A 24,413-nucleotide genomic window follows, 5' to 3' on the forward strand; every position below is an offset into this window, starting at 1 on the left:
GGTTGGGTATGGGTGGTGTGCTGGTTTGGATCTGTTGTGTACCCCAGAAAAGCCTATGTTCTTCTAATCCAATCTTGTGGGGGCAGACTTTTTGTTGGGTGGGACGTTTTGATTAGGTTGTTTCCATAGAAGTATGACCCTGCCCATTCAATGTGGGTCTTCATCCCCTTGCTCGAGTCCTCTGTGTGAGGATATAAGGCAGAGACATTTTGGAGAGAGTAGAGAGAAGCTAAGAAGGAAAATGCCCTGGGAGAAGCAAGAAGGACCCACAGAAACTGAGAGCTATTTGAAAGCAGAACCCAGGAGAGAAGGACCAGCAGATGTCGCCATGTGGCTTCCCATGTGACAGAGGAACCCTGGATGCCATCAGCCTTTCCTCAGAGAAGGTATGTACCTTTTGATGCCTTGATTTGGATATTTTCATGGCCTTAGAACTGTAAATTTGCACCCTAATAAATCCCCATTGAAAAAGCCAACCCATTTCTGGTATATTGTGTTCCAGCAGCTTTAGCAAACTGGAACAGGTGGGTTGAGGGGAGGGATTCCATGGCCTTGGGAGACCTCCAGAGAGGAGACAGAAAAAAATCGCCTTTCCTTATTGGCTGAGTGGTCAAGTGACCCTTGCCTGAGGCTCCTACATGCCACCAAATTTGAACATGTGTATTTCAGGCTGGCTTGTATCAAGCCAAGTCGTGTATTGGTCAGCAATTCAGGCTCAGGAGCTAGAAATTTAAATCTTATCTCTGCCCCATACTGTCTGTGACCTGCAGTGAGTTTATTAACCTCTGAAAGCCTCAGTTTCCTCCTGTCCAAAATAGAGCTCATGGTAGTACTGTGGCAGGTTCTTGTAACAGGCCAGGCCACAGCCCCTGGGAGTTCCCTGTGTCCACCAGGCTGTGGTGGACAGTTCCATTCACATTCCTAGCACAAGGGGCAGAGGACTCTGTTTTGTGGCCTCAGGGCTTTCTCTAACAAGGCTGCCTCCTCCCCTGCGGGTGCAACCCAGAAGTGAAGTCCCCTAGGGACAACCCTTAACCAGTGGGGAATGGGAGTCAGTGGCTAAATACTCCAACTTCCCCTTGGCAGGGTGGGACAACTCAGAGGTGTGTTCTACTTTGTCTCACAGATGTCCCCAAAAGGATCGAGTCCCAGGCGCCCACTGCCGTAACCTCATTAAGGCACCATTCATTGGTTTTTCTCTCTTTCCATCTCACTGTCCCAACTGCCTGCCTTCTGCCTTCTGGGATTACCTCCCAAATAAACCACCTGCACCCAGATCCTTGTCTCAGGCCCTGCTTTGCAGGGACCCCACATTGAGACAAGTACTTCTCCTGTAGGCTCCTTGTTAGGTTTAAATGAGATGATGGAGGTAGAGCGCTTAGCTCAGTTGGGCACTAGTAAATTCTCAATAAAGTTGGCTGTGGTTATTAGTACCGCCATTGTTATCGCTTCAGTCAGGACTTCTGTTAAGAGCCAGCTACTCTCTACTCTGAAAGTCTGTGACAGTAAATGCAAGAAGGCTGTGCAAACAAAAAGAAGCCTCAGTCTGGGTAAGTGGGCAGCTCCCCTCCCCATACCCACCCCCACCCCCAGGCCTAAGAATCAAAGAGATTTGGAAGAACATCTAAGAGTAAAGTTGGAATAATCTTTCTTCCTGATCTTTTACCCCATTTAAACCACCACATGTTATCAATGTCCCAAAGAAGCAACATCTTTAACCATGGAATTGTAGTTGTTTGCAGCCTGTGTTTTATATATTGTAACTCAGTGTTCTGCCATTATAAATCCCACAACAACACAAATATTGCTTATGTCAAGAAAACTTCTGTTTTCCTTTGGCCATCCAACTTTAAGTATGTCTGGGGGTAAAATAAATGTTCCTTTATTCTTTAAAACCTCAAACTCATCACGTTATATTTACTATCTGAAAATCATGCATTTTGTTATTACCCATTCTGCAGCTGAATTATTTCTTGAGTGTTTCTATATAATATTTAAAGGAAAAAAAACATAATTTGGGCTCATTCACTACAGTATTTGCCTAGCCTTTTTCATTTTGCTTTAACTCTGTAAAATAAACAGGCATGTTTCTATTGAAAATTGATCTCCTTTAAGAAGGCTTACACCCATTGTATAAAGGTTTGCCAAACTTTGCCCTTAGGTGCATAGAAAAGTCATGAAAACAAAAGTGAAAGAATCACATCCAGTTAGTTATCAGCGTTATAAAATGTCATGCAGCAAAATACATTTGTATGCACATGATACCTACTGTACTAACATATAGCGTTGACATAGCAACTTTTATTGTGAGTTCATTGTTTTGCAGAAGTCTAGACACTGGAGCAATAGTCGCTTTAGGAAAGGAAACTAACTAACAGTTTAGTAACCTGGAACACTGCCTTTGGACTCAGATTATTTACCTCTGGCTTGAATTGTGTACCCCAGTTTGGACATGTTCTTGGTCTTGGTCTGCATTCTGGTGCATGTGGATCCATTGCAAATAAGATCTCTTCATGGTGCTATTTCAGTTAAGATGCAGCCCAACTGAATTGGCTGGGTCCTTAATTCAGATTACTGGAGTCCTTTATAAGCAGAGTGAAAGTCAGGCAGAGGGAGAAGCAATGGGGAGCAGCCAGAAGCTGGAAGTCAATGAAAGCCAGAAGAGAAAGGAGGAGACACTGCCATGTGCATTGCCATGTGATGGAAAAGCCAAGGAACCCCAAAGATTGCCAGCCAACCAGAAGATACCAACCCAGAGAGGAAGCAAGCCTTCTAGCCTCTGAAACTGGAAGCCAATAAATTCCCGCTGTTAAGCCAACCCCTTGTATGGTATTTGTTTTAGCAGCCAGGAAGCTAAAACACCAGCCTACAACCTATGATCTGAGTACAAATTATTTAACATTTTGGTGCTTTAGTTTCCACATCAGCAAAATAAGGATAATAGTAGTTATCCCTTAGTGTTGTTTTGGAGAGTCAATGAAATAATCCATACATAAAGATAAACGTCCACATAAACGGCTTAGCTCTGGCCTAAAATATATGAAGTGTGCAATAACCATGCACAAGTAGTAGGGGTATTAGTGGGAAAGGCTTCTTTGCCAAAATTCATCACTTGTTCCCATTGAAAAGCACCTTCCTTGCTCAGTAAAAATATGTCTATGACTTAATTCAATTTTTATAGAGGATATTCAGGAACACAGGTGTGCTGGTTTGAAACAGTTATGTACCCCAGAAAAGGCCATGCTCTTTTAATCCATTCCTGTAAGTGCAGGCCTATTATGGGGGACCTTTTGATTAGGTTGTTTCAATTGAGATGTGACCCACCCAATTCAAGGTGTGTCTTAATCCTTTACTGGGGTCCTTTATGATGATAAAAGAGAGTAACACTCAGAGAACTCAGAGAGAGAAACGTCCAGAGAAGGTTGGAGAGAGAGAAAAAAGACCTCCAAAGAGCCGAGAGAGCCACTGAAGCCAGAAACTGAAAGCAATGAAACCCAGGAGAGAAGGACCAGCAGACACCAGCCTTGTGCCTTCCCATGTGACAGAGGTCTACCAGATACCGTCAGCCTTTCTTCAAAGAAGGTAGCCTCCTGTTGATGCCCTAATTTGGACGTTTTCATGACCTTAGAACTGTAAATTTGTAAACTAATAAATCCCCACTGTAAAAGCCAACCCATTTCTGGTATATTGCATTTTGGCAGCTTTAGCAAACCACAACACAAACCGAAACAGATTTTGGTACCGAGAAGTGGGGTGCTAAGTTTGCAAACACCGAAAGTGCTAGAAAATTTTATAAATGAATAAGGGGAAGATTTTGGAAGAATTGTGAGATGCTTGATAGGAAAGGCCTAGATTGCTTTGAAGAGACTGTTGGTAGAAATATGGATGCTAAGGGTACTTCCAATGAGACCTTAGACAGAAATTATGAATGTGTCATTGCCAACTGGAAGAAAGGTGATCCTTGTTTTAAAGTGGCAGAGAATTTGGCAAAACTGAGTCCTGGTGTTGGATGGAAGGCAGAATTTGAAAGCAGTGACCTTGGATGCTTAGCCAAAGACATTTCCAAATTAAATGTGGAAAGGGCAGCCTGGCTTCTCCTTGCAGCTTATAGTAAAATGTGAGAGGGAAGGGCTAAGCTGAGAACTGAACTCTTGGGTGCAAAGAAACCAGAAATTGATAGTTTGGAAAATTCTGAGCTTTCAGAAAGTGAGCCCCAAGAGAATAGTGCCCCATGTGAGGATTTAACCAAACATGGAACCAGCCAGAATTTTCAGGACGAATCAGGATTGGATATGGAGTTATCCAGAAAGGATTTGTGGAAAGTCCTGTTGTCCAACGGTTGGGACCCCTGTGTGCTGCATGCAAAACTGACAAGTTTGTTGCAATATCCATATGAACGGGACAACTGCCAGCCCAGACTAAAAGGGACAGAAAAGGGACAGGTTGAAGGAAAAATGATGTCAAAGGAAGAGCCATGGAAGCTGAGGTCTGGAACCAAGAAACCTCGGGCCAGGAAAGTGAATCCACCCATGCACATGAAAACAGTGTGTTGGCCCCAGAGTTTGTAGAGGGCAGGCCTTCCTCCCTGTTGTTCAGGAAGAGTGTTACCGCCCCAGGGCTCTCAGATGCCTGGGGAATTGAGGAGAGCTTGGCTGCCCCATTGTTCAGGAAGAGTGTGGCTGCCCCAGGCTTCAAAGAGGGTGGAACATATTCCCCGAGGAATGAGGAGATCCTGGCTACCACCCCACTGTTCTAAGAGGATGGAGCCTGTGCCCTGGAGATGGCAGAGAGTCCAGCTGCTACCATATGCTTGAGGAGGCTAGGGTCAAGAACCTGGCAGTCTCCCCAGTGCTTGCAGATGTTGGAGGCCTCACCCCATTGTTTGGAGAGAAGTGGGTCGCTGCGCAAGACCTTGGAAAGGGTGGGACTATCATTTTTTGAAGCCCAGAGAATAAAACTTCATTCTATGGATGACTTCAGACCTTGAAATCTAATGACCTTCACCCTGCAGTTTTTCTGGCATATTGCATTCCATCAGCTTTAGCAAACTGAAACAGGATTTGTTATAATCAGGCCCAGTTTTTTTTTTTCTTTTCAATTATAAAGCAAATATTAGAAATTTGGAAGAATGGCTGGAATTTTTTTTTAATTCAGTAAATGATTTTAAACATTCTGGTGAAGAAATTTAAAAACAATAGCAAACATATATATATATATTTATATATATATCATGCTGACTGTGTGTCAGGCACTAATCTTTGTAATTGGCATGTATTTACTCATTTGAATCCCACAAAAATCCTACAATTATCCTGATTTTGTAAGTGAGGAAATTGAGGTGAAGAAAAGCTAAGTAATGGTTTGAGATCATACAGCTAGAAGATGTGGGAGCTGGCAGTCCAACCAGGAAACTGGGCTCCAGGAGCCATGTGCTTAAACGCACTAGGTCTAGGTGTATGCTCCATGGCCGATGGCCAGTCCTCTGTTAAGGGGATCTTTCTGGTCTCCTTCCTTGACAAACTCTCCTGGCTCGGCTTTTCTTCCATACTAACCCCTTCCTGTTTCCTGCCCCATGGAACAGTATATCCCTGGTCTATGGTTAAGTCTCTCCTCCCAGGACCATGTCCAAAGCTCATATTAGCAGAGCATTTCTCCTGTCAACTGGCTGGAGATCACCCGATGAACTTAACTCATCGTAGATGAATCAATTTGAAAGCCATTTATTTTCCTGCCAGGTAAGATCATCCCACATAATACCGATCTTCTATAAATAAATCTTATTCCAAAGATAGGAAATTCAAGTGAGGATTTTCAGGTAGACCATTAACACAGAAGTTTTTGACAAAGTAGATCTTTAGAGAAATCTCTTTTTATTAACTTTATCACAAAAATAAAAAAAAAATTCCAAACAGAACAAAGCAAAGGAATAGGAAAAACAAATATCCTGAAATAACTTCATTGCTTCCAGTATGCTCCTACCACACCACAAGAAAATTAACGAACCATAGTCATTCCTGAGCATTCCCATATCATTAAGATTACCCTCATTATCTTATCTATTCTTACTAGATTATTGTTCCCCCTGCACTAGCTGCTATCTCTAGCTCCCCTATATTCTACAATATGATGCTTGTTTTACATTTTTCACAGAGTTCACATTAGTAGTAACATACAGTGTCTCTCCTTTTGTATCTGACTTATGTCACTCAACATTATTTCCCAAAAGAAATTTCCAACTTCATCTATATAGAAGACCTGCCTGTGAACCTGAAGGCTCTGGAATTCTCATTTTAATGTTAGAGACCCCTGAAGGGCCTCCTTCTGCAACTTCCTCCCACGTTTTTTTTATTCTGGAGAAGATGATGCAATAATAAAGAATATTTTTAAATGACAACAATTATCATCCATGTCAAATTTGAAACAAATACCTAGGTAGATAAGACCAGATATATTCATTCATGGTCACACACACACACACACACACACACACACACACACACACACACACACCTTTAGATGGCATTTTCATCCTTGTGCTAGCTTTCTCTTTTCATGCTAAGGGAACGAAATTGTTGATACCACATAAGTTATGATTTGATCTTTTTATCCTTTTCTACAGGAAATCTTCAAAGCAGAAACTGAAAGCAGATGTTTAGGTTTGCCTGGTATGGGTCGAAACCCACTTCTCATTATTTATTAAAGGTCCTTAGTTTCATGTTACTGATTGCATAAAGGAAATTTACAGGAGATGAGGGTTTCCGTTTAGTTTTTCATTCTGGGTACTGGAAAAAGATTCAAGGAAGCATATTCAGGGAAAGGTCTATATATGATCAGCACATTACAATCAAAACATAACATACGACCTTTGGCATAGTAGATGAATCAGGCCATCTGAAGGTCAGGAAGCTGAGTAATGATGCGTTACTTGGATGACACTGGTTGGTTTGGTGCCTATAACCACAGGCTGTCCCAGGAATAAATAACCAGAATATGTCATTGAAAAGGAGAATGTATCTCTTTTTGTCATAACTCCCTTAGATTGATTTCCAGATAAAAGCTACATAGTTAATTAGCAGCACATGTATTTGCAAAGTCTTTTTCTTTCTCTTTTTGGTTACCCAAAATATTGTGGACTTCCTCATGTTTATTTTTCTACTACTTTGGTACAAATCAGATCAGCCCAATGATGGGAAAGGAACTAAACAGAGGAAATTAAAACACAGCAAAGGAAAATTTTCAAACAAAACCCCAGTCCAATTTCTTTTAATATTATTCTTTTTAGGCACCAAAATTGCCGTTTACCCCTTTTATTTCCTTTGAGGTATCTCCAAGTAGTAGAATTCAGTGAATTGAGCCAGATGTTATTAAAACCTTTCTTGCTTAGTCTCAGACTCGCACATGCCTAGATATTTTATAATAAGAAAATATATTTGATTTTAAAGATCTGTGTTTTTAACTTTTAAAAATAACTGCTTTTTTAAATGTATCAGTTGGTAGTCATAACTATCATGCTTATATCCCTGGGAAAAGGGCACGCGTCTTTGGATTCTAGATCTCAAGGAATTTAAACCAGTCTAGAGAAAAGTAACCCTTAACTCTCAAGCAGAAATAAACCTAACATGGTAAAGGAGTCATTCATATACTTTACTCCCAGTCCTGTCTCTGCTGCTAAGGTAGCTGAGCAACTTTGGGCAAGTCACTTAACAGTGCCCAGTTCCCCATCTACAAAACAAAGGTGGTGGACTCATGACCTCTTCTCTACCTTTTGGGTTTTTCTACACTAACATTTCCCCCTCAAGGACCACTGATTCACTGGGGGATGAGAGGAATCAATCTAAAGGTACATTTAAAAAGCAATTTAATTTAATGGGAAGACATAGGAAATGAATTAAAACTGTAAATATAGAAGCCTTTCTGTAAATATTCAGCGAGTAAAATCATTTAGCTTTAGCTAGTAGTCAATTGAGGTGAAGCAATCCAAAGGGGAGAGAGAAGGGGGGAGGAAAAGTGGGTGTGTACACACTGAACCATAAATTGCAATTTTTGTAGGTCACAAATTGTCCATTATTGGCAATTTCATATGATTCAACATATATAGCCATAGCTATAATTTTCGAACATCATAGTGGATGTTCTATAAATCTGTAGGGCTACCTGGACAATACCAACCTTGGAGAGTTCCAGCATGAAAATGGAAATATTAGAGTACCCTGGCAAATTCATCCCTTTGGGATCTTTACCCAACGGGGTAGTAGCACGTATTTCACGAAAGCAGTAGTGAGGCAAATCAAAAGTGTGTCCTCTAACTCTCAGCTTTCACTACCCTAATTAGATGCAAATACTGTTCTTCCTAAAATACCAAACAGTAGGGCCTATACTGAGTCAGTTCTGGAAACATTGACTTGCTATCCTTTAACACCTTTAAAATACTCAATTTTAATGAGTGAACTAATTATCAACCAATTTGGAGCTTTTCACCTGTTACTGTTTCTTTTAGTTATCCCTGAAAATTCTGTGAAGGAAGTCTTCAGAGCACGTGGCACCACCAAAGACGGAATCAAGAAGTTGCTTGCTCACAAGAACAGCATGAAAAAGAAGGAAAAAATTAAAAATGCTATCCCAGAACCCTCTGGAACTCCTACCCCTAAGGTTTACTTGCAGCCGTTCAACTATGAGGAGAGTATGTACAGGAGTGGGAACTCCAGTGGAGAGCAAAAAGGGAATGAGGAGAGAAAGGAAGAAGGGCTTGAAGAAGAGAAAAGAGAAGAGAAAGCCCTGAAGAACCATGTGAAGCAGGAGCAAAGACTTCGAGGAGATGTGTTTTGTGAGTATTTTATTCATTTTGTTATTTTATTCATTTTAGGAGAAATGAACTGTGCTTTCCCCTGGCAAATAAAAGACAAAATAACAGTTTCACAATGTAAGTGCAATAGGTTCTGCCGTAAGTCCTAAAAGGCAGTGTTCTCTGTAAGGTCTGGGAACTTTAACACCTTGCCCAGATATTAAATCAAAGGAGTGGCTATGGGAAATGAGAAGAGTTAAGTCTTTTTCTCTCTGGGGAGTTTCCTATTTTATTCAGACCCTCTTTCAGGAAAGTAAACATGAAGTAAACCTCCCAGCCAAATAAACCTACTTCTCCCCGCAAGCACAGTTGTCTGAGTACTCAGCTCTCCCCGCGGGGCACTCCCCAAGCCAGAGAGGAGCTCACCGAGTCCTCTGCCAAGCTCTGCCTTTTTCCTTCTTGAAGGCACTTTTTATACTCTGTAAAAGGGGAATTTCACCATTGTGTGGTTACAATTTAAAAGGCCAAAATAGATCCTTATGGGGGAGGGGAGCCATGTTGTAGCTCACCGTTTCTGCACAAACTGGATAATTGCAATATCCCCCTTTCCATGGGTTGCAATGAGAACCCACCGTAAGTCTTAGCCCCTCCAGGATGGTTTCCATATTCACCCACCCTAGATCCCCCACACTGAGACTTTTCCAGCTCAGACTTAGTGGGCATGTGTTTCTCTCTCTGTATTTTGCCTTGTCTATTCTTTATTCCAAGACTGTTGATATACATGTGCCAATAGGATTTAAGCTAATGAATTTTTGTATATTTTTGACATACTTGTATATTTTTCTATATTTTTGTATTTTTCTATATTTTTGTATATTGTTGATACACAAATGCCAGTAGGATTGAACCCAATGAAAAGTAGACATGGGGCCACCCATCCAAAAGCTAGCATGCCAATGACATCACCTGCCTTAGTAAATAGTGAAAATCTCAGGAAAGTAGATTTCCAACACCTGGTGAGAAGGGAAGTGACAGTAGTATAGATGTTTAGGTCACCTGTGGGGGGAATCTCTGGAAAACAAAAGTTTTCCTAGATGAGAAAACTGAAACCAATGGAAATGATTGGGGAATGCTAGGAAACACTGCTTTAATATATTCTATAATAAGAATACATGATAAAGTTCTCTTTGTTAAGTTGTTCACTCATGCCATAAATATTTATGGAGTGCCTACAGAAGTAAACCAAATGGGCAAAAATCCCTGCCCTCATGGAGCTTCTACTTGTTATTCACTAATCACTTGTAAACTGGTTCATCAAAGTAATTTTCTTCATAGTTCACGTGGTCAGGTGCCAAGCCAAACAACAGGTGGTTCAAAATATTTTCTGGTTACGATATAGGTTTTTAAAAAGCACTTTGAAGTCAAGTCTTTATTGCCCCCCCCAAATTATATAAGTACATTGTGTTTCTCTACATGCTTCCGTACAAAGAAATTTTAGAACCCCATAACCAGCCACAATTTTCCAGAATTATTTTTAAAGTTTTAATATTTCATTTTTAATATTTTAATGTTTCCTAAACTATAGTGAGGGCACGAACAGCTCTGTTACTTCCCTTTTTTATTTATCAGAAAGATAATACAATAGCATTAAAAGAAGCTGCACAAAATAAATTTACCCTTAATTCCAATTACTAAAACATGCTCTCTTTGGTTCACTGTATTCACTACCATTTTTTTGTCCAGATATTAAGTAGAACCATATGAAAGTGCATTTTTATAGGTCAAAAAAGGGGCAAATACCTGCAATGGTGCAACTGAACGTATTATTCATTTTTGCAGTTGTAATCATAATACTCCTATAATTTTATATTAGGATTTTTCCACTTATACCTTAGATATTTGTCATGTTCTCATATGATCTTCACAATTACTATTTGAATATTTTTCTTTTTAAATTTTATTACCCATCTATTATTGCAACATAAAATTTAAAAACAAATCACTGATACAAAATGTAGAAACAACCCAAGTGTCCATCAGCAGATGAACACATAAACAAAATGTGGTCTATCCATATGATGGGATGTCATTCAGCCATAAAAAGAAATGAAGTTCTACCACATGCTACAACATGGATTAATCTTGAAAACCTCACATTGAGTGAAATAAACTGGTGCAAAGGACAAATATTGCATGGGCCCACTTATATAAAATATCTAGACTAGGCAGATTCATAGAGACAGGATGTAGATTAGAAGTTACAGGGACTAGGGGAAGGGGAGAAGTTATTGCTTAATGGACAGTTTCTGTTTGGGGTGATGAAAAATTTTAGAAATAGATAGTGGTGATGGTGGCACAACATTGTGAATGTACTTAATGCCACTGAATTGTACGGTTAAAAATGCTTAAAATTGCTGATTTTATATATCTTTAATCACGAAAGAAAGTCACCTATAATCTTATTACCCTATTAAAGATAAATATTTTTACATGGATTTTCATAACTTTGTCTATTAATATACATAAAATTAGGTAGTTATAATCATACCTTAAATAAACTTTATATTTTCCTGATTTCACATATTATTTCATAAGCATTTTTCCATGTTGCTAATATAATCTATTTTTCCATGTCACAATGAACATTTTTAATGGCTATGTAATAATTCCATATTTCCAGCACTAGAATTTCCCTAATATTCCCAAATCATTTATATTGGTTCCCATTTTTCAATGTGAGCCACACTGCGAAATTAAAAAAAGAAAATAGAACATCAGTATTTCTGGGGAGGGGTTGTTTGTTTTTCCTTATTATAAACTTTCAGTGGGACCAAAAGGCTGAAAGTACATCTTTCTGTCCAGATATGATACCTATAGAGAGAGTCACAGGCTCTCAATAAATATTCATATCTTCTTTTCTCATGCCTCTGATAATTCGAAATATAACCTTAGATCATGTCACGAAGGTTTTGCAGTTCAGCCTAGGATTAGGACCCAGGTAATACTGAGCTTCAGGGTCTTATTTTGCCCTGCACCCATCACTAAGTGTATAGTAGGGATATTGAAAAATTGAAATTAAGACTTTTTGACAAGTTAATTAAAAAGATGCACTGATGGAGATAAACTTCAATTGACTTTGGTAGAAAACTGGATTACCTCAAAATGCAATTAACTTGGAGTGTACCCCATTTGCATGAATTAGAAAAAAGTGCTCTAGCATATTGTTCCGGTGTGCTAATGCTGCCGGAATGCAAAACACCAGAAATGGATTGGCTTTTATAAAGCAGGTTTATTTGGTTACACAGTTACAGTCTCAAGGCCATAAAGTGTCCAAGGTAACGCATCAAAAATCGGGTACCTTCACCGGAGGATGGCCAATGGTGTCTGGAAAAGCTCTGTTAGCTGGGAAGGCACGTGGCTGGAGTCCGCTTGCTCCCAGGTTGCCTTCCAAAATGACATTCTCCATAATGTCTGCATCAGCTTCCAGCAGCCATCTTCAAAATGCCTGTCTCAGCTACAGCTAGCTGTGAGCTCCTTCTGTCTGAGCTTATGTAGTGCTCCAGTAAACTAAACAAGGCCCACACTGAATGGGTGGGGCCATGCTTCCATGGAAATTATCTAATCAGAGTTATCACCTACAGTTGGGTGGGTCACATCTCCATGGACACTGAACCAATAGGTTCCAACCCAATCTACCCTAATACATCTGCCCCCACAAGAATGCATTAAAGAATATGGCTTTTTCTGGGGTACATGATGCATACAAACCAACACACATATTTTAAACCACCATAATAATAATAATCGACTCAGGCAAGAGGCTTCAATGGATGCTAAAAATCATTGTGTGGAAAACTGTTGGGGAACAAGATAATCATATAGTCTCGAAGTATCTCAAAGCCTCACCCCATCAATTATTTAATAATTACAAAAGGGAAAAGGTACTTTTATAATGGAGAAACTGGCAGACACTGCCTAAAATAATGATCAATCTTAACATCACCAATGATGGACAGACTGACATGTGCTCTGTATTATTAAAGGTTCTCTAGGGGAAACAGAACCAACAGGAGATATTAGTAAATATGAGATTTTATAAAAGTATCTCATGCAACTCTGGGGATACACGGGTCCAAACTCTGTAGGGCAGGATGCATGAGTCCAAATTCCGGAGGGCAGGCAGCAAGCTGGCAACTCCAATGAAAGTCTACAATGAACTCCCCAGGAGAGGCTGGCTGGCTGAAAAGGAAGTGAAAGTTTTCTCTCTTCTCCCTTAAAAGTCTTCAACTGATTGAATTCTCTCACTGAGGAAGACATACCTTTCATTGATGTAATCAGTCACAGGTGCAGTCAATTAACTGATGATTTAATAAACCAGCCTTCTGGTTTATTAACCAGCCACAAACGTCCTTGCAGTAACGATTAGGCCAGTGCTTGCTTGACCAGATACCTGGGCACCATCACCTGGCCAAGTTGACACATGAACTCACATATTCAGATCCACTGAGAAGGGTACAAGATTCGCTTTGTAGTATTGCTGACACATATGCCTAACCTGAATCTAATCCCAAGGGAAAAAAACCGTTATACAAATGCTGATCTGGACTCTTCAAAAATATCAATGTCATAAAAAAAAAAAAAAAAAAAAAACAAAAGCTGGGAAACTGTTCTAGATTAAGAGAGACTGAAAAGACATGGCACTTAAATGCAATGCCTCATTCAGGATTGAATCTGGATATTTAAAAAAAAGCTTAATGACACTACTGGTTCAATTGGGAACATTTGAACATGGACTGTTTATAGGTGATAATCTTACGTTACTGCTAAATTTCCTGGGTGTGATTATGGCATTGTCACTGTGTAGGAGTGTGTCCTTGTTCTTAGGAGGAGGTGCACACCAAAGTATTTAGGTGTGAAGTGTTGAGATGTGTATAATGAATTCTCCAGTGGTTCAGGAGAAGGATGGATGGAGGGAGAGAAGGAGAGAGGGAGGGAGGGAGGGAGGGAAATGGAGGGGAGAAGGTGACAAGTGGCAGAAGCATTGGTTGCAGGCCTGAGTCTAGAAGGAAGAGGAAACATTGGAAGAGTCCATGTGTCTTCTATTATCCATGAGTCTGAAGACTGAAACCTGGCAGTGTTTATTAGCATTATAGGGCTTTGCCAAATGGTTTCAACCCCCTGAAAGACGAGAACATGAGGTGTTTACTAAAATGTCTGAATTCGCCTGTGGGGGAAAATGTGTGGAAGTTGGCTGCAAATTCTAGGATTTCTTATTATACCAGATAGTTGAGCATTTCCAACGTAAACCTACCTTTCCATTTCTTTTAACTAACTGCTTAAATTTCCTAGAAACAGTTTAAAGCAAGATATTGGGCTTTTAACAGAATTGCTTTCATTTGTTCTTTTTTTAAAATGTTCTGTTTTCCTAAGTTTTTGCTTTGTTCTGGTTAAAGGTTCAGTCATGCCCTGTGACAGTCTATTTAATGTGTTTTTAAGATTTTAGAAAAATAAGGAGAGTGCTAAATATCATGGTTACCCAGTAGGGCTCCAGCCTCCTAAACCAGCATCTTTACATTTAAGAAAAGAAATATTTATTAACATTTTAAGGTATATAACTAAGGTATTTTTTAAGGTATATAATTATACTTGGGAATGTATATGTGAATTATATTGTTTGTTCAAGGATGTGTGCAGCTTGCTCTCATATGTTCAGAAGACAGAGCAATAGATGATGGATGATAGGGAGGGAGGGAGGGATGGAAAGAAAGAAATGGTGGTGTGACAGGATGTTAAAGCTGGTGGATTAGGGTATCGGGAGGGGGTCGGGGTATGCTGGAGTTCTGTGTATGAGGTTTGTATTGTTTTTGCAACTGTTCCTGTAAGTTTGAATTTATTTCAAAATAAAATTAAAAAAAAAACTAATACATACTTATCGTGGAAAATGTGAAGGAATACTTAAAGTTACAGAAGGAAACAAAAAGAAAATTCACACTTAACCCCACCTCCAGAGAGAGGCAACCGCTTTTAACTTACCTTAGTGCGTTTGTTCTATACATACATGTTCTCTTGCACACACATGTATATACACATCTCTGTGAGGTGTCATGTGTAACGAGGGTCAGCACAGCCTAATGGCTCCAACTGCAGCTCTGCCCCTTCTTAGCTGGGTGACCTTGGGCAAGTTGCTTAACATCCCTCTAAAGGTATTTTGTAAAATATCCTTCAATTTGGGTTTCTCTCATGATGAGACTGGGGCTGTGGGTTTGGGTGAAGAATGCCACAGAAGTAATATGTCATTCTTGTCACGTAACATCAGGGGTGCATGCTTGTCAGTGACGATGTTTGACCACCATTGATCACTTGGATAAGGTAGCATTTGCCAGGCTTCTCCACAGAAAAGTTACACCCCCTCCTTTCCTTACCTTATTCTTTGTAAGTGAGTCACTAAGTCCAACCCAAGTCCAGGGGGCTCAAAATGTATATTTTATTTGAAGCAAGACAGAATGTGTTATTGTCAGTTGCTTGGTCTGACTTATTTTTTTTTTAATATGAGGCTCAAGTTTGGAGAAAGACACGGGGAGCCAGTTACTCTCATATCTTGTATTGGGAGTACATTTGATGGGTACATTCTGGAAGACGGTTCTACAATTCCTACAGAAAGCCCTGAAATGGCCTCCCCACTGAACTAAAAATTTCACTTTCAGGAATTTATCTCAAGAAAATATTCCTGGTTGGGGGCAATGATTTCACCCACAAGAATGTTCTGGGCAGTATTATTTACAGTGGCAAAGAAATTAGAAAACACCTGTATGTCTAACAGGGTTAAATAAATAATGGTACAGCAATATTGTGTAATACTATGTAGACATTTAAAATGATGATAGGAAAACATGCTCACAATATACTATGAAGAGAAAAGGCATTTTACAAGTAATGTACATAAATATAGTTCCCTTTTTGTAATAAACAAGCAATTGGAAGAAAATACACCAAAATATTAACAATAGTTATCTCTGGGTAATGATGTTTGGTTCATTTATATTTTTTTAAAAATTTTACGTAACAAATAAACATTTTTATTATTTGGGGTGGAATGGGGAAATTATTCCAATAATTTCTGAGCAATTACATTAGTATGTTATTCCCACGACAAAAGAAAACTGGTACTTGGGACAAGCCCAAGGAAGTCACATCCTCCTTTTCTCCAGGTCAGCAATTTTCTGCATGTGAGCCCTCAGTCAGTGCTTGCATTTGCCCATGCATGGGTTCATGTGTGCGCTTTGCCAAGTTTTATGACCCTGAAGGCTTGGCTGTTCACAATTTTCAAACCCAGCTTCTATGAGATAACGGAAGTATCACACAAAGTTGAATTGCTTCCGGTTACAACTGTAATTTCTGTTGAAAAATCCATTTGTGCTGCTGTAGTGATCCAATGTTTACACAAAATTTATATGTCTGTTATAAAATACAAATATTGTTAAAAATATTAAAAATTTTGAGGCTATTGGGATGAGATGAAAGAAGGAGAGAGCCATGGTCCAAGGAAAGGCACATAAAAGTCATTGAGCTAACACCTAAATTATTATCTAACTAATTTAACATTTAAATAATAATTTTTGTAGAAAAAAATTGCAAAATTTGTTTCCTCATTTTTGTTTTCTGTGGTCTCTTCTTCACTGGAAAAAATAGTTTTGAGTATTTGTTCTAGTTTGCTAATGCTGCGGAATGCAAAACACCAGAGATGGATAGGCCTTTATAAAACAGGGGTTTATTTCACTACACAATTACAGTCTTAAGGCCATAAAGTGTCCAAGGTAACACATCAATAATCGGGTACCTTCACTGGAGGATGGCAAATAGCGTCCGGAAAACCTCTGTTAGCTGGGAAGGCACATGGCTGGTGTCTGCTCCAAAGTTCTGGTTTCAGAATGGCTTCTCCCAGGACATTCCTCTGTAGCAAGCTTGCTCTTCTTCAAAACGTCACTCACAGCTGCACTCCGTCCAGTCTCTTTGAGTCAGCATGTTTTATATGGCTCCACTGATCAAGGCCCACCCTGAATGGGTGGGGTCACTCCTCCATAGGAGTATCCCACCGAAGTCACCACCCACAGCTGGGTGGGGCACATTCCAAGCAAATCTAACCAGCACCAAAACGTCTGTCCCACAAGACCACAAAGATAATGGCATTTGGGGGACACAATACATTCAAACCGGCACAGTATTATTATTTGAATCATGCTTGTGTCATTTGCAAAAGGCCTGGAGTCCTTTATTTTTAGATGTATGGCCTGTTGCCTTGTTGGATGTCAGACTGACTGCAGGCCAGATTTCTATCCTGTTCTCCAGCTCCAGTCTTAAGCTGCTGAGGTTCAGATGGCCTAATTTGTTATGGTAGATATCTCATGTAATTTGACCTACTTGGAAACATATTTAAAGTGTATTTTTCAATTGGTTCTCCTTATAATATTTTATTGCAAGGATCATATTTAGTCTATCTTTAATTGTTGGGGGGCATCCCCCTCTATACTGATGTGAACAGAAATTGAAGTCCCTATAAAAAAACATGGATTCCTTAATTTAAACAGGGTAGACCTGCATACCTTCTTAAGCATGTGGGTTTTTGTCTTTTTCTTAACTGATCAAGTGTTCTTTATTAGCCTCTAAGGTTAATGAAGTGGGTGAATTTGGTCTGGTGTTGGTCCAAAGAAAAGCTCTAACATCCAAACTGGAACACAAAGGTAAATAACACTTTCCTCCAAGTATGTGTTGTCTCACATTGTCCCATGTTGTTTTCATTTCTTCATAGGATGAAACGATTATATACAAATCACTGATTCATTTATAAACATTCCAGGGAAAATTGTTACATCGTGATGCATAGTGTCAGTATTAAAATTGTAGGTCCTTGTGAGATAAATATCAGTGATTACCATACAGAGAGGCTCTTTTTCTCTATCACTACCACCCTGACACCCAGAGTGAGCAGTTGAAGCAGGTTATATGTGTGGAAATGGGAGAAAATTACTCATTTGATTCAACTCCAATGCCTGAGGGCCCATGACTAAAGTCACCATGTAGTAAAATCTGGCACATGGTGCCTGTATCAGTTACCTACTGCCACCATAATGCTGCATAACAAGCAACCACACACCGTCAGTGACCTATAGCAATAAATATTTCTTTTTTCTCATCAGTCTATGGATTGACTGGGCAGTTCTGCTGCTCTGAGCTGTCATGGGTGGGGCTCACCCATGTGTCTGCAGTCAGCTATGGGTCTACCTCATTGACTTTGCTATCTTACTGAACTATCCCACATGCTTGGGGCCTCCGCTGGGACAACTGGGCTCACTCGGCTGTGCTCCACATGGTCTCTCATCCTCCAGCAGGCTAGCCCGGGCGTTGTCTCATGGGACTATGTCAGGGTTGCAAAAAAGAGAGCAGAGGAACACAAGGCCTCTGGAGGTCTAGGCCCTAAACTGACACAATATCACTTCTGCCACATTCTTTAGGCCAAAACAAGTCACAAGCCAGCCCAGACTTAAGGGTGGGGAAGGAGCTGTAAAGTCATATTGCAAAGGGCACAGATGGGGGAGGGGTAAAAATGTGGGATCATTCTTATGATCAGTCTACCAAAGTCTCATAATCTGGAATTTATTGGCCATGACCCCTGATTTCCTCAGTTTATTCAGCATTTTCTCTGTCCATGCCAAATTACACATGGCTTCTCTGTGCAGATATCAGGGAAAAGCTGCTTTATGTATTTATTCCTTTCACTCAGTATAAGTAAGAGTGCCTTGACCTTCTCTTTCCTTTTCCAGCTTTCTCTTACTTCCCACTAACCTCATGCTAATTTGATTCTCTTTGCATTTCCCTATGATTACTGTTTTCATTTGCTAGGCTGCTGGAAGCAAATACCATAAAAAGGATTGGCTTTAGCAATGGGAATTTATTAGCTTATAAGCTTACACTTTTGAGGCCATGAGAATGTCTTCCTGAAGACTGGCTTCCAGTGATCGTGGACTCCTCTGCCACATGACGAGGCACATGGCCGCATCTGCTGATCTCTCCCTTCTCTTCCGGGTTTTGTTACTTTCAGCTTCTTGCTTCCATGATTTACTCTATTTATAAAGGACTCCAGTAAGAAGATGAAGACCCACCCTGGGCCATACTTTAACTGTAGTAACCTCTTGAAAACCTACTTACAATAGGTTTACACTCATAGGAATGGATTAGCTTTAAGACCACTATTTTCTGGGGTACATACAGTTCCAAACCACCACAAGTACCTTCTCCAATTCTATCCTTTTGGTTTATAGGACTGTCTCTACCATGAAGCAAGTGCCTCTCTTAGTTGATGACTCCACATTTGATCCTAGAAGCCTCATGAAAATTCCCCACAGGGTAGCACTGGGCTCATGACCAGCTCCTATAGGCCTCCTGTTCTCCTCCATATCTCTCCTAAGTGTTCTGTTTTTCATTCCTTTGCATCAAACGCCTTATTGCCTGTTTTCTTATATAGGAAGAAAATGTTTCACATTTGCCCAAAAGCAAGGAAACTGAGGTATCTATCCACCAATTGCTGCCAATCGTTGGTTGAGGGCTCTTCTGGGGAAGTAACTCCCCAGCATTCTGGCCTGCCCTGCTTGGGCCAAACACACTGGCTAGAGAACACCTGGATTCAGGGAGTTACAGGGGCTACAAAGCCATGTGCCTCCCAGGGAATGTAAGTGCTGACAGATAATGGTGGGGTACCAACAGCAACATGATACTTATGAGCCTTAGTTTACTTGCCTGAAAATGGGTCTGAGTTATAGAATTTTTATGACAAATCAAGTGACAGAAGGTATGTAAACACGTTTTGCAAATTATAATGAATGAAATATTAGCTGCTGCTACCTTCCTGTCTAGGTATCCCCTTTGCTTTCCTTTATTCTTCAGCATAAACAGCTAAAGCCCCAAAATCAAAGCAAGAGGCTGGCATTAATTATAAATCAGAAGTATCTCAGTCTTCCCCCTCTTTCCCAGTGTTGTTGTTGTTGTTTAATCTACATAAGTGGACAGCAAACTTTCTCTGGAAAGGGCCAGATAGTAAATATTTTAGGCTGTTTGAGTACCATGCTTTCTCTGTTGCAACCATTCAACACTGCCAACTCTGCCACCCTAGCACTGAGGCAGCTATAGACAATCTAAATAAATGGGCAGGGCTGCATACCAATAAAACTTTATTTACAAAACCAGGTGGTGGGCCTGGAGGTTAGTTTGCTGACCCCTGATCTCCATGAAAGTAATCAAGGGCACTGGTTGAAATTTATACTAGCTGATTCAACTATTATATTTCTCTGATGTATCTAAACAAGATGATCACTCTGCCATAAACAGTAACAACTTAGAAACTGGTGGTGTGTCAGTGTATTTGATCCTACGTAATGGTGGCAAATTTCCGATGGGAATGTTGGAATCATGAAGTAAAAGAAAGTTTGGCCACTTACATGCTAATTGAATCTTGGTGAGTCATGGATTACATGAAATTTAGTATTCTACAGATAATTTAGAAAGTTCTGGCAAGGTCTTCACTAGTTCTTTTGGGTGGGAGAGGTTTTATTTTCTGGCCTGAATTTTGCAAACAATTGCTTGAATTCTGTTTTGCTTTGCCCATTGGGGATCTTCCCATTCCTTATTTAAAAAAAAGATAGCTTTGTTTTCTTGCATGTGTTTTCTGTTGCTGTTGTTTTGTTTATTAAAATCACAATAGAATTTGTTCAGAATGGCTTCAGGGATTTAAATTGAAACAGGGTATCTGCTTTGAAGCTCCCCTAAAGGGCCTTTTGATTGTCTTGGTCTGTATTCTATGCAACTGAAACAATGGCATGGCCTTTCAGAACTCCAAATGGTAAGTGTTTTCTAATGCTCTTAATGGTTATGTGAAATGCACTCTTTTTCTTAGCAGATTTAAATATCTCAGCTGACTGCAGCTTTGATCATGGGGTCTGTGACTGGCAACAGGATATAGAAGATAATTAATATCTTTATTAATATTAAGATAATCCTGCTGATCGAGATAATGGTATTTAGATTTCAGGTTTCTCCTGTTTCGCAATATGGCAAAGGCAAAGAAGGTTCCTCCACGATGGAAGGGTTGTTATTCGGTCATTCGTTAGGTCAGAGTTGCTTGGCACCTTTAGACTTTCTCCAGATCCCCTCTGATGGATAACTAACATTGGTACAACACATATTCTCTTCCTCTAATCCTCTCTCACCTCCTTCACAAAGGATGCTCTGCAAACCTCTTCCTTATTCACTCTTCTGCTACTGAGGGAGAGAGAAAGAGATGGGTGAGTCATAGGAGGTTTGGGAGTGTTCACAAAAAGGTAGAAAAAAAGTTGTTCCTTTTCCCTAATTTGCCAGCCATGATGCTCTGTAGTTTTTTTTTTTTTTTTTTTTTTGGTGGAAATATGTCTGGAAAGGAAATGGGACCTCCACCCCAACCTGCAGTTATAGAAGAGTCGCTTGTCATCAAAGGAGCAAAACCTTAATGAGGCTCTGATCGATGACCTCGAATCACGGCCTGAGCTTTCCCTTCTGTTGCTTGAGGATTGCCTTCTGGCCACCTGACCTTGGATTTTTCTACACCTCATCTCTGAGCTGCAGATTTCAAGCCCCTTTCACTGCCTACTTTCCCCCTGGGCAGAGCCTTGGGTTTACAGATCCTATTTGGAGCGTAAATCCTATCCCTATCTCCTGAGGACTGAGTATATAATTAGGGGCAACTCTTACACCTTCAGAGATTCCAGTTCCTTACTAATAAAATAATTTCTTTTAGGGGTATATAGGCTCCATCCCCCAGTTTAAAGATCCTTCTTTTAGATCCTTCCTCTAGACTGATTCCTCCCTGAGATCTTTCTTTTCAGGCCCTCACACATAATCAGAAAAATTGGCTATCCACTCCCAAGAATTCCTTTTAGTACTGGGGAGTAGGGTAGAGGGGACACATCCCACACAGCAAGTCACATGATCGGGAGTATCACCAAAGATTCAGAGCAAGCACAGGACAAGTTTAACCAGTTCAGAGACAATCACTGGAGAAGCTACCTTGCTGATATCTCACCTGAATTTCTCCTGTCCTCCATCATCCCATCTCCAAACTTATATCAAATAGGCCTTTATAACATTGGGAGCCAAATAGTCTGTTTCAGTGTCTTGACAGCTTGCACAGTCAGCGATGCCTCACGTTGGCTTTTCCATCAAGGGGAAGTCCCCGATGGATTCATTTGATGCTGCATCCCTCAAGTTGTATCCCTCCCCTCTGGTACCACCACCAGATCTCTAAGTGGGCTTGTCTTTCCCAACAGAGTTAAACAAAACCAAGAAGCATGGGGGGAAACAGCATTATTAGAGAGATAGAGATTCAAGGACAGCTCTAGGTGGGCACTAGTCAGGAGGGAAGGGGCAACCCCATTAGCTGGGGAAAGAGACAGAACAGTCCCTGGATCCAGTGCAAAGCAAGTCAGTGTCCCCCGGGGTCCTACAAGTGGCTCTGGGAATTGCACTAGCTAAAGACCCCACCCCACCCCAATGTCTTCCTCCCATCTTCTATAGGAATTCCTCTTTAACATCTTCACACCCTACCTTGCAAGAGTTTTGGCCTAAGTTCTTCAAAGCCACAACCAGAAGTTTGGGAGAGAACAAAAGCCCATCACCACTGGTGAAAAGATAATTAGAAGATGGCCAGAGTAGATGGAATGCTGAGTGACATGCTACATGTGGTGGTTGAGCTCCATAAAACCATCAGTACAAGTGCAGGTGTGCCGTGGATTAGATATCATGCTATGGACCCACCTAAGGAGCCGCCCATCACACACATCATTGGCTCAGGGAGGAAGTGCATTTCAAGGTTCAAACAACTAAGAAGGAAGTGAACTTCTGGAGCACAAGCTTTCCACTAGTTGGAAATTACCCACAACACTAAAAGACACTTTGATTAGATTCTTACCCCGTATCTGTCACTACCCAGCTTTGTGAACATGGACAAATTCCTCAATTTCTCTGAATTTCAGTTTCCTTCTCTATGCAACAAAGAATTTCAACGATGTGATTCCCCAAATCCCTTTTAGCACAAAAAGTTTGTTCTCATGTTCCAAGTGAAAAGGAATTCAGTCCTCCCCATAGGATACTATAGTTCATTTTTATATTCATTTTGGATATTTTAGCCAAATTCTTTGCAATGACCTTGCTGACTGTGCATTTTTCTTCTCTTCAAGCCGTTGGCTCTTATATGACAGTTCCAGCCTGGGTGGGACACAAGAAGGACATTGGCAGATTGAAACTTCTCCTCCCCCACCTGCAGCCTCAAAGCAACTTCCGTTTGCTCTTTGATTACCGGCTGGCCGGAGACCGAGTGGGGAAGCTTCTAGTGTTTGTGGAAAACAGGCACCTTACCCTGGCATGGGAGGAGGCTGGGCGTGAGGACGACAGGTGGAAGACGGGCGATTCAGCTCTCTCCAGGGACTGATATTACCAAAAGTGTAAGTGGAAAATAATTATTGAGCTAGATTTTTACATTCTTTTTCAATTATTTAACAAACAGAACAGACACTTACGGAAATGCCAAGGCAGGAGAAATACAGAGATGCATTAGGCTGGCTCCCTACACTTAAAGAGCTTGCATTCTGGAGTGAAACAGGCAAGGTAATTAATGACCACAACTAATGATAATACTTGCCAGGCCCTAGTGCATATCACATTCTCAAAAGATTATCTGTTGCATGTCAGTGTCCTCTAACATCCCCCCAAACCAGGCTATAAATTCCTTAAGATGTAAAAGAACATCTTGCTCATTTGTTTAATGTCCAGCACTTCCCACAATGAATGGCAGCTAGAAAGTGACTTTTAAGGTGTTTTTTGAACTGAACTGAGAGCGTGGATGTTTTCGGGGGTCCCCAGGACCACCCTCAGGTTCAGTGATTTGCTAGAATACTCACAGAACTCAGAAGAGCTGTTATGCTCACAGTTACAGTTTATTACAGCAAAAGGATACAGATTAAAATCAGCAAAGGGGAAAGACAGACAAATAGATGGATAAATAGATGGATTGATAGATTGATGGATGGATAAATAGAATGATACAGCAGATGCAGCAAAATGTTAAAATTGGTGGATCTGGGTATCTGTGGGGCAGCAGGAATATGTTGGAGTTCTCTGCATGGGATTTGTATTATTTTCGTAACTGTCCTCTAAGTTTGAGTGTATTTCAAAATAAAAAGTTTTAAAAACATCAGCAAAGAGAAAAGGTGCATAAAGCAGTGTCCAGGAGAGACCAAGCACAAGCTTCCAATTGTTCCCTCCCAGTGGAGTCATGACGATGGCACAAAATTTTCCCAGCAAAAGGTGTGACAAAACTCAAAGTATTGCCAGCCAGGGCAGCTCGTCTGAGCCTTGGTGTCCAGGGTTTTTGATCACGCATGTGGCTGACAAATTGAGACTGTGTGCCCTAAGGCCTCCACCATATAAATCACATTTTTAGCTTTAACTATCTGGCCCAAAGCCTCAGGTAGACAAAGACAATCTCTTCAGGCAGAATATTCCATGGGCTTAGAGGTCATCTCCCAGGAGCTGGTTGGGAAATGGGGGGATT

At 40.5% G+C, this 24,413-nt stretch overlaps 1 protein-coding gene across 1 annotated transcript in view; it reads left to right on the forward strand.

The window, feature by feature from the left end:
- Window positions 1-24,413, forward strand: part of EGFL6 (EGF like domain multiple 6) — a 61,067-nt gene that overhangs the window by 31,251 nt on the left and 5,403 nt on the right. The window contains 5 exon segments of the mRNA XM_037822704.1: window positions 8,498-8,824; window positions 17,440-17,520; window positions 20,730-20,846; window positions 23,041-23,266; window positions 23,268-23,304. Of these exon segments, the coding sequence (XP_037678632.1) occupies window positions 8,498-8,824; window positions 17,440-17,520; window positions 20,730-20,846; window positions 23,041-23,266; window positions 23,268-23,304 (788 nt within the window).

This window comes from Choloepus didactylus, chromosome Y (assembly GCF_015220235.1).
Source record: "Choloepus didactylus isolate mChoDid1 chromosome Y, mChoDid1.pri, whole genome shotgun sequence".
Classification (NCBI taxonomy): domain Eukaryota; kingdom Metazoa; phylum Chordata; class Mammalia; order Pilosa; family Megalonychidae; genus Choloepus; species Choloepus didactylus.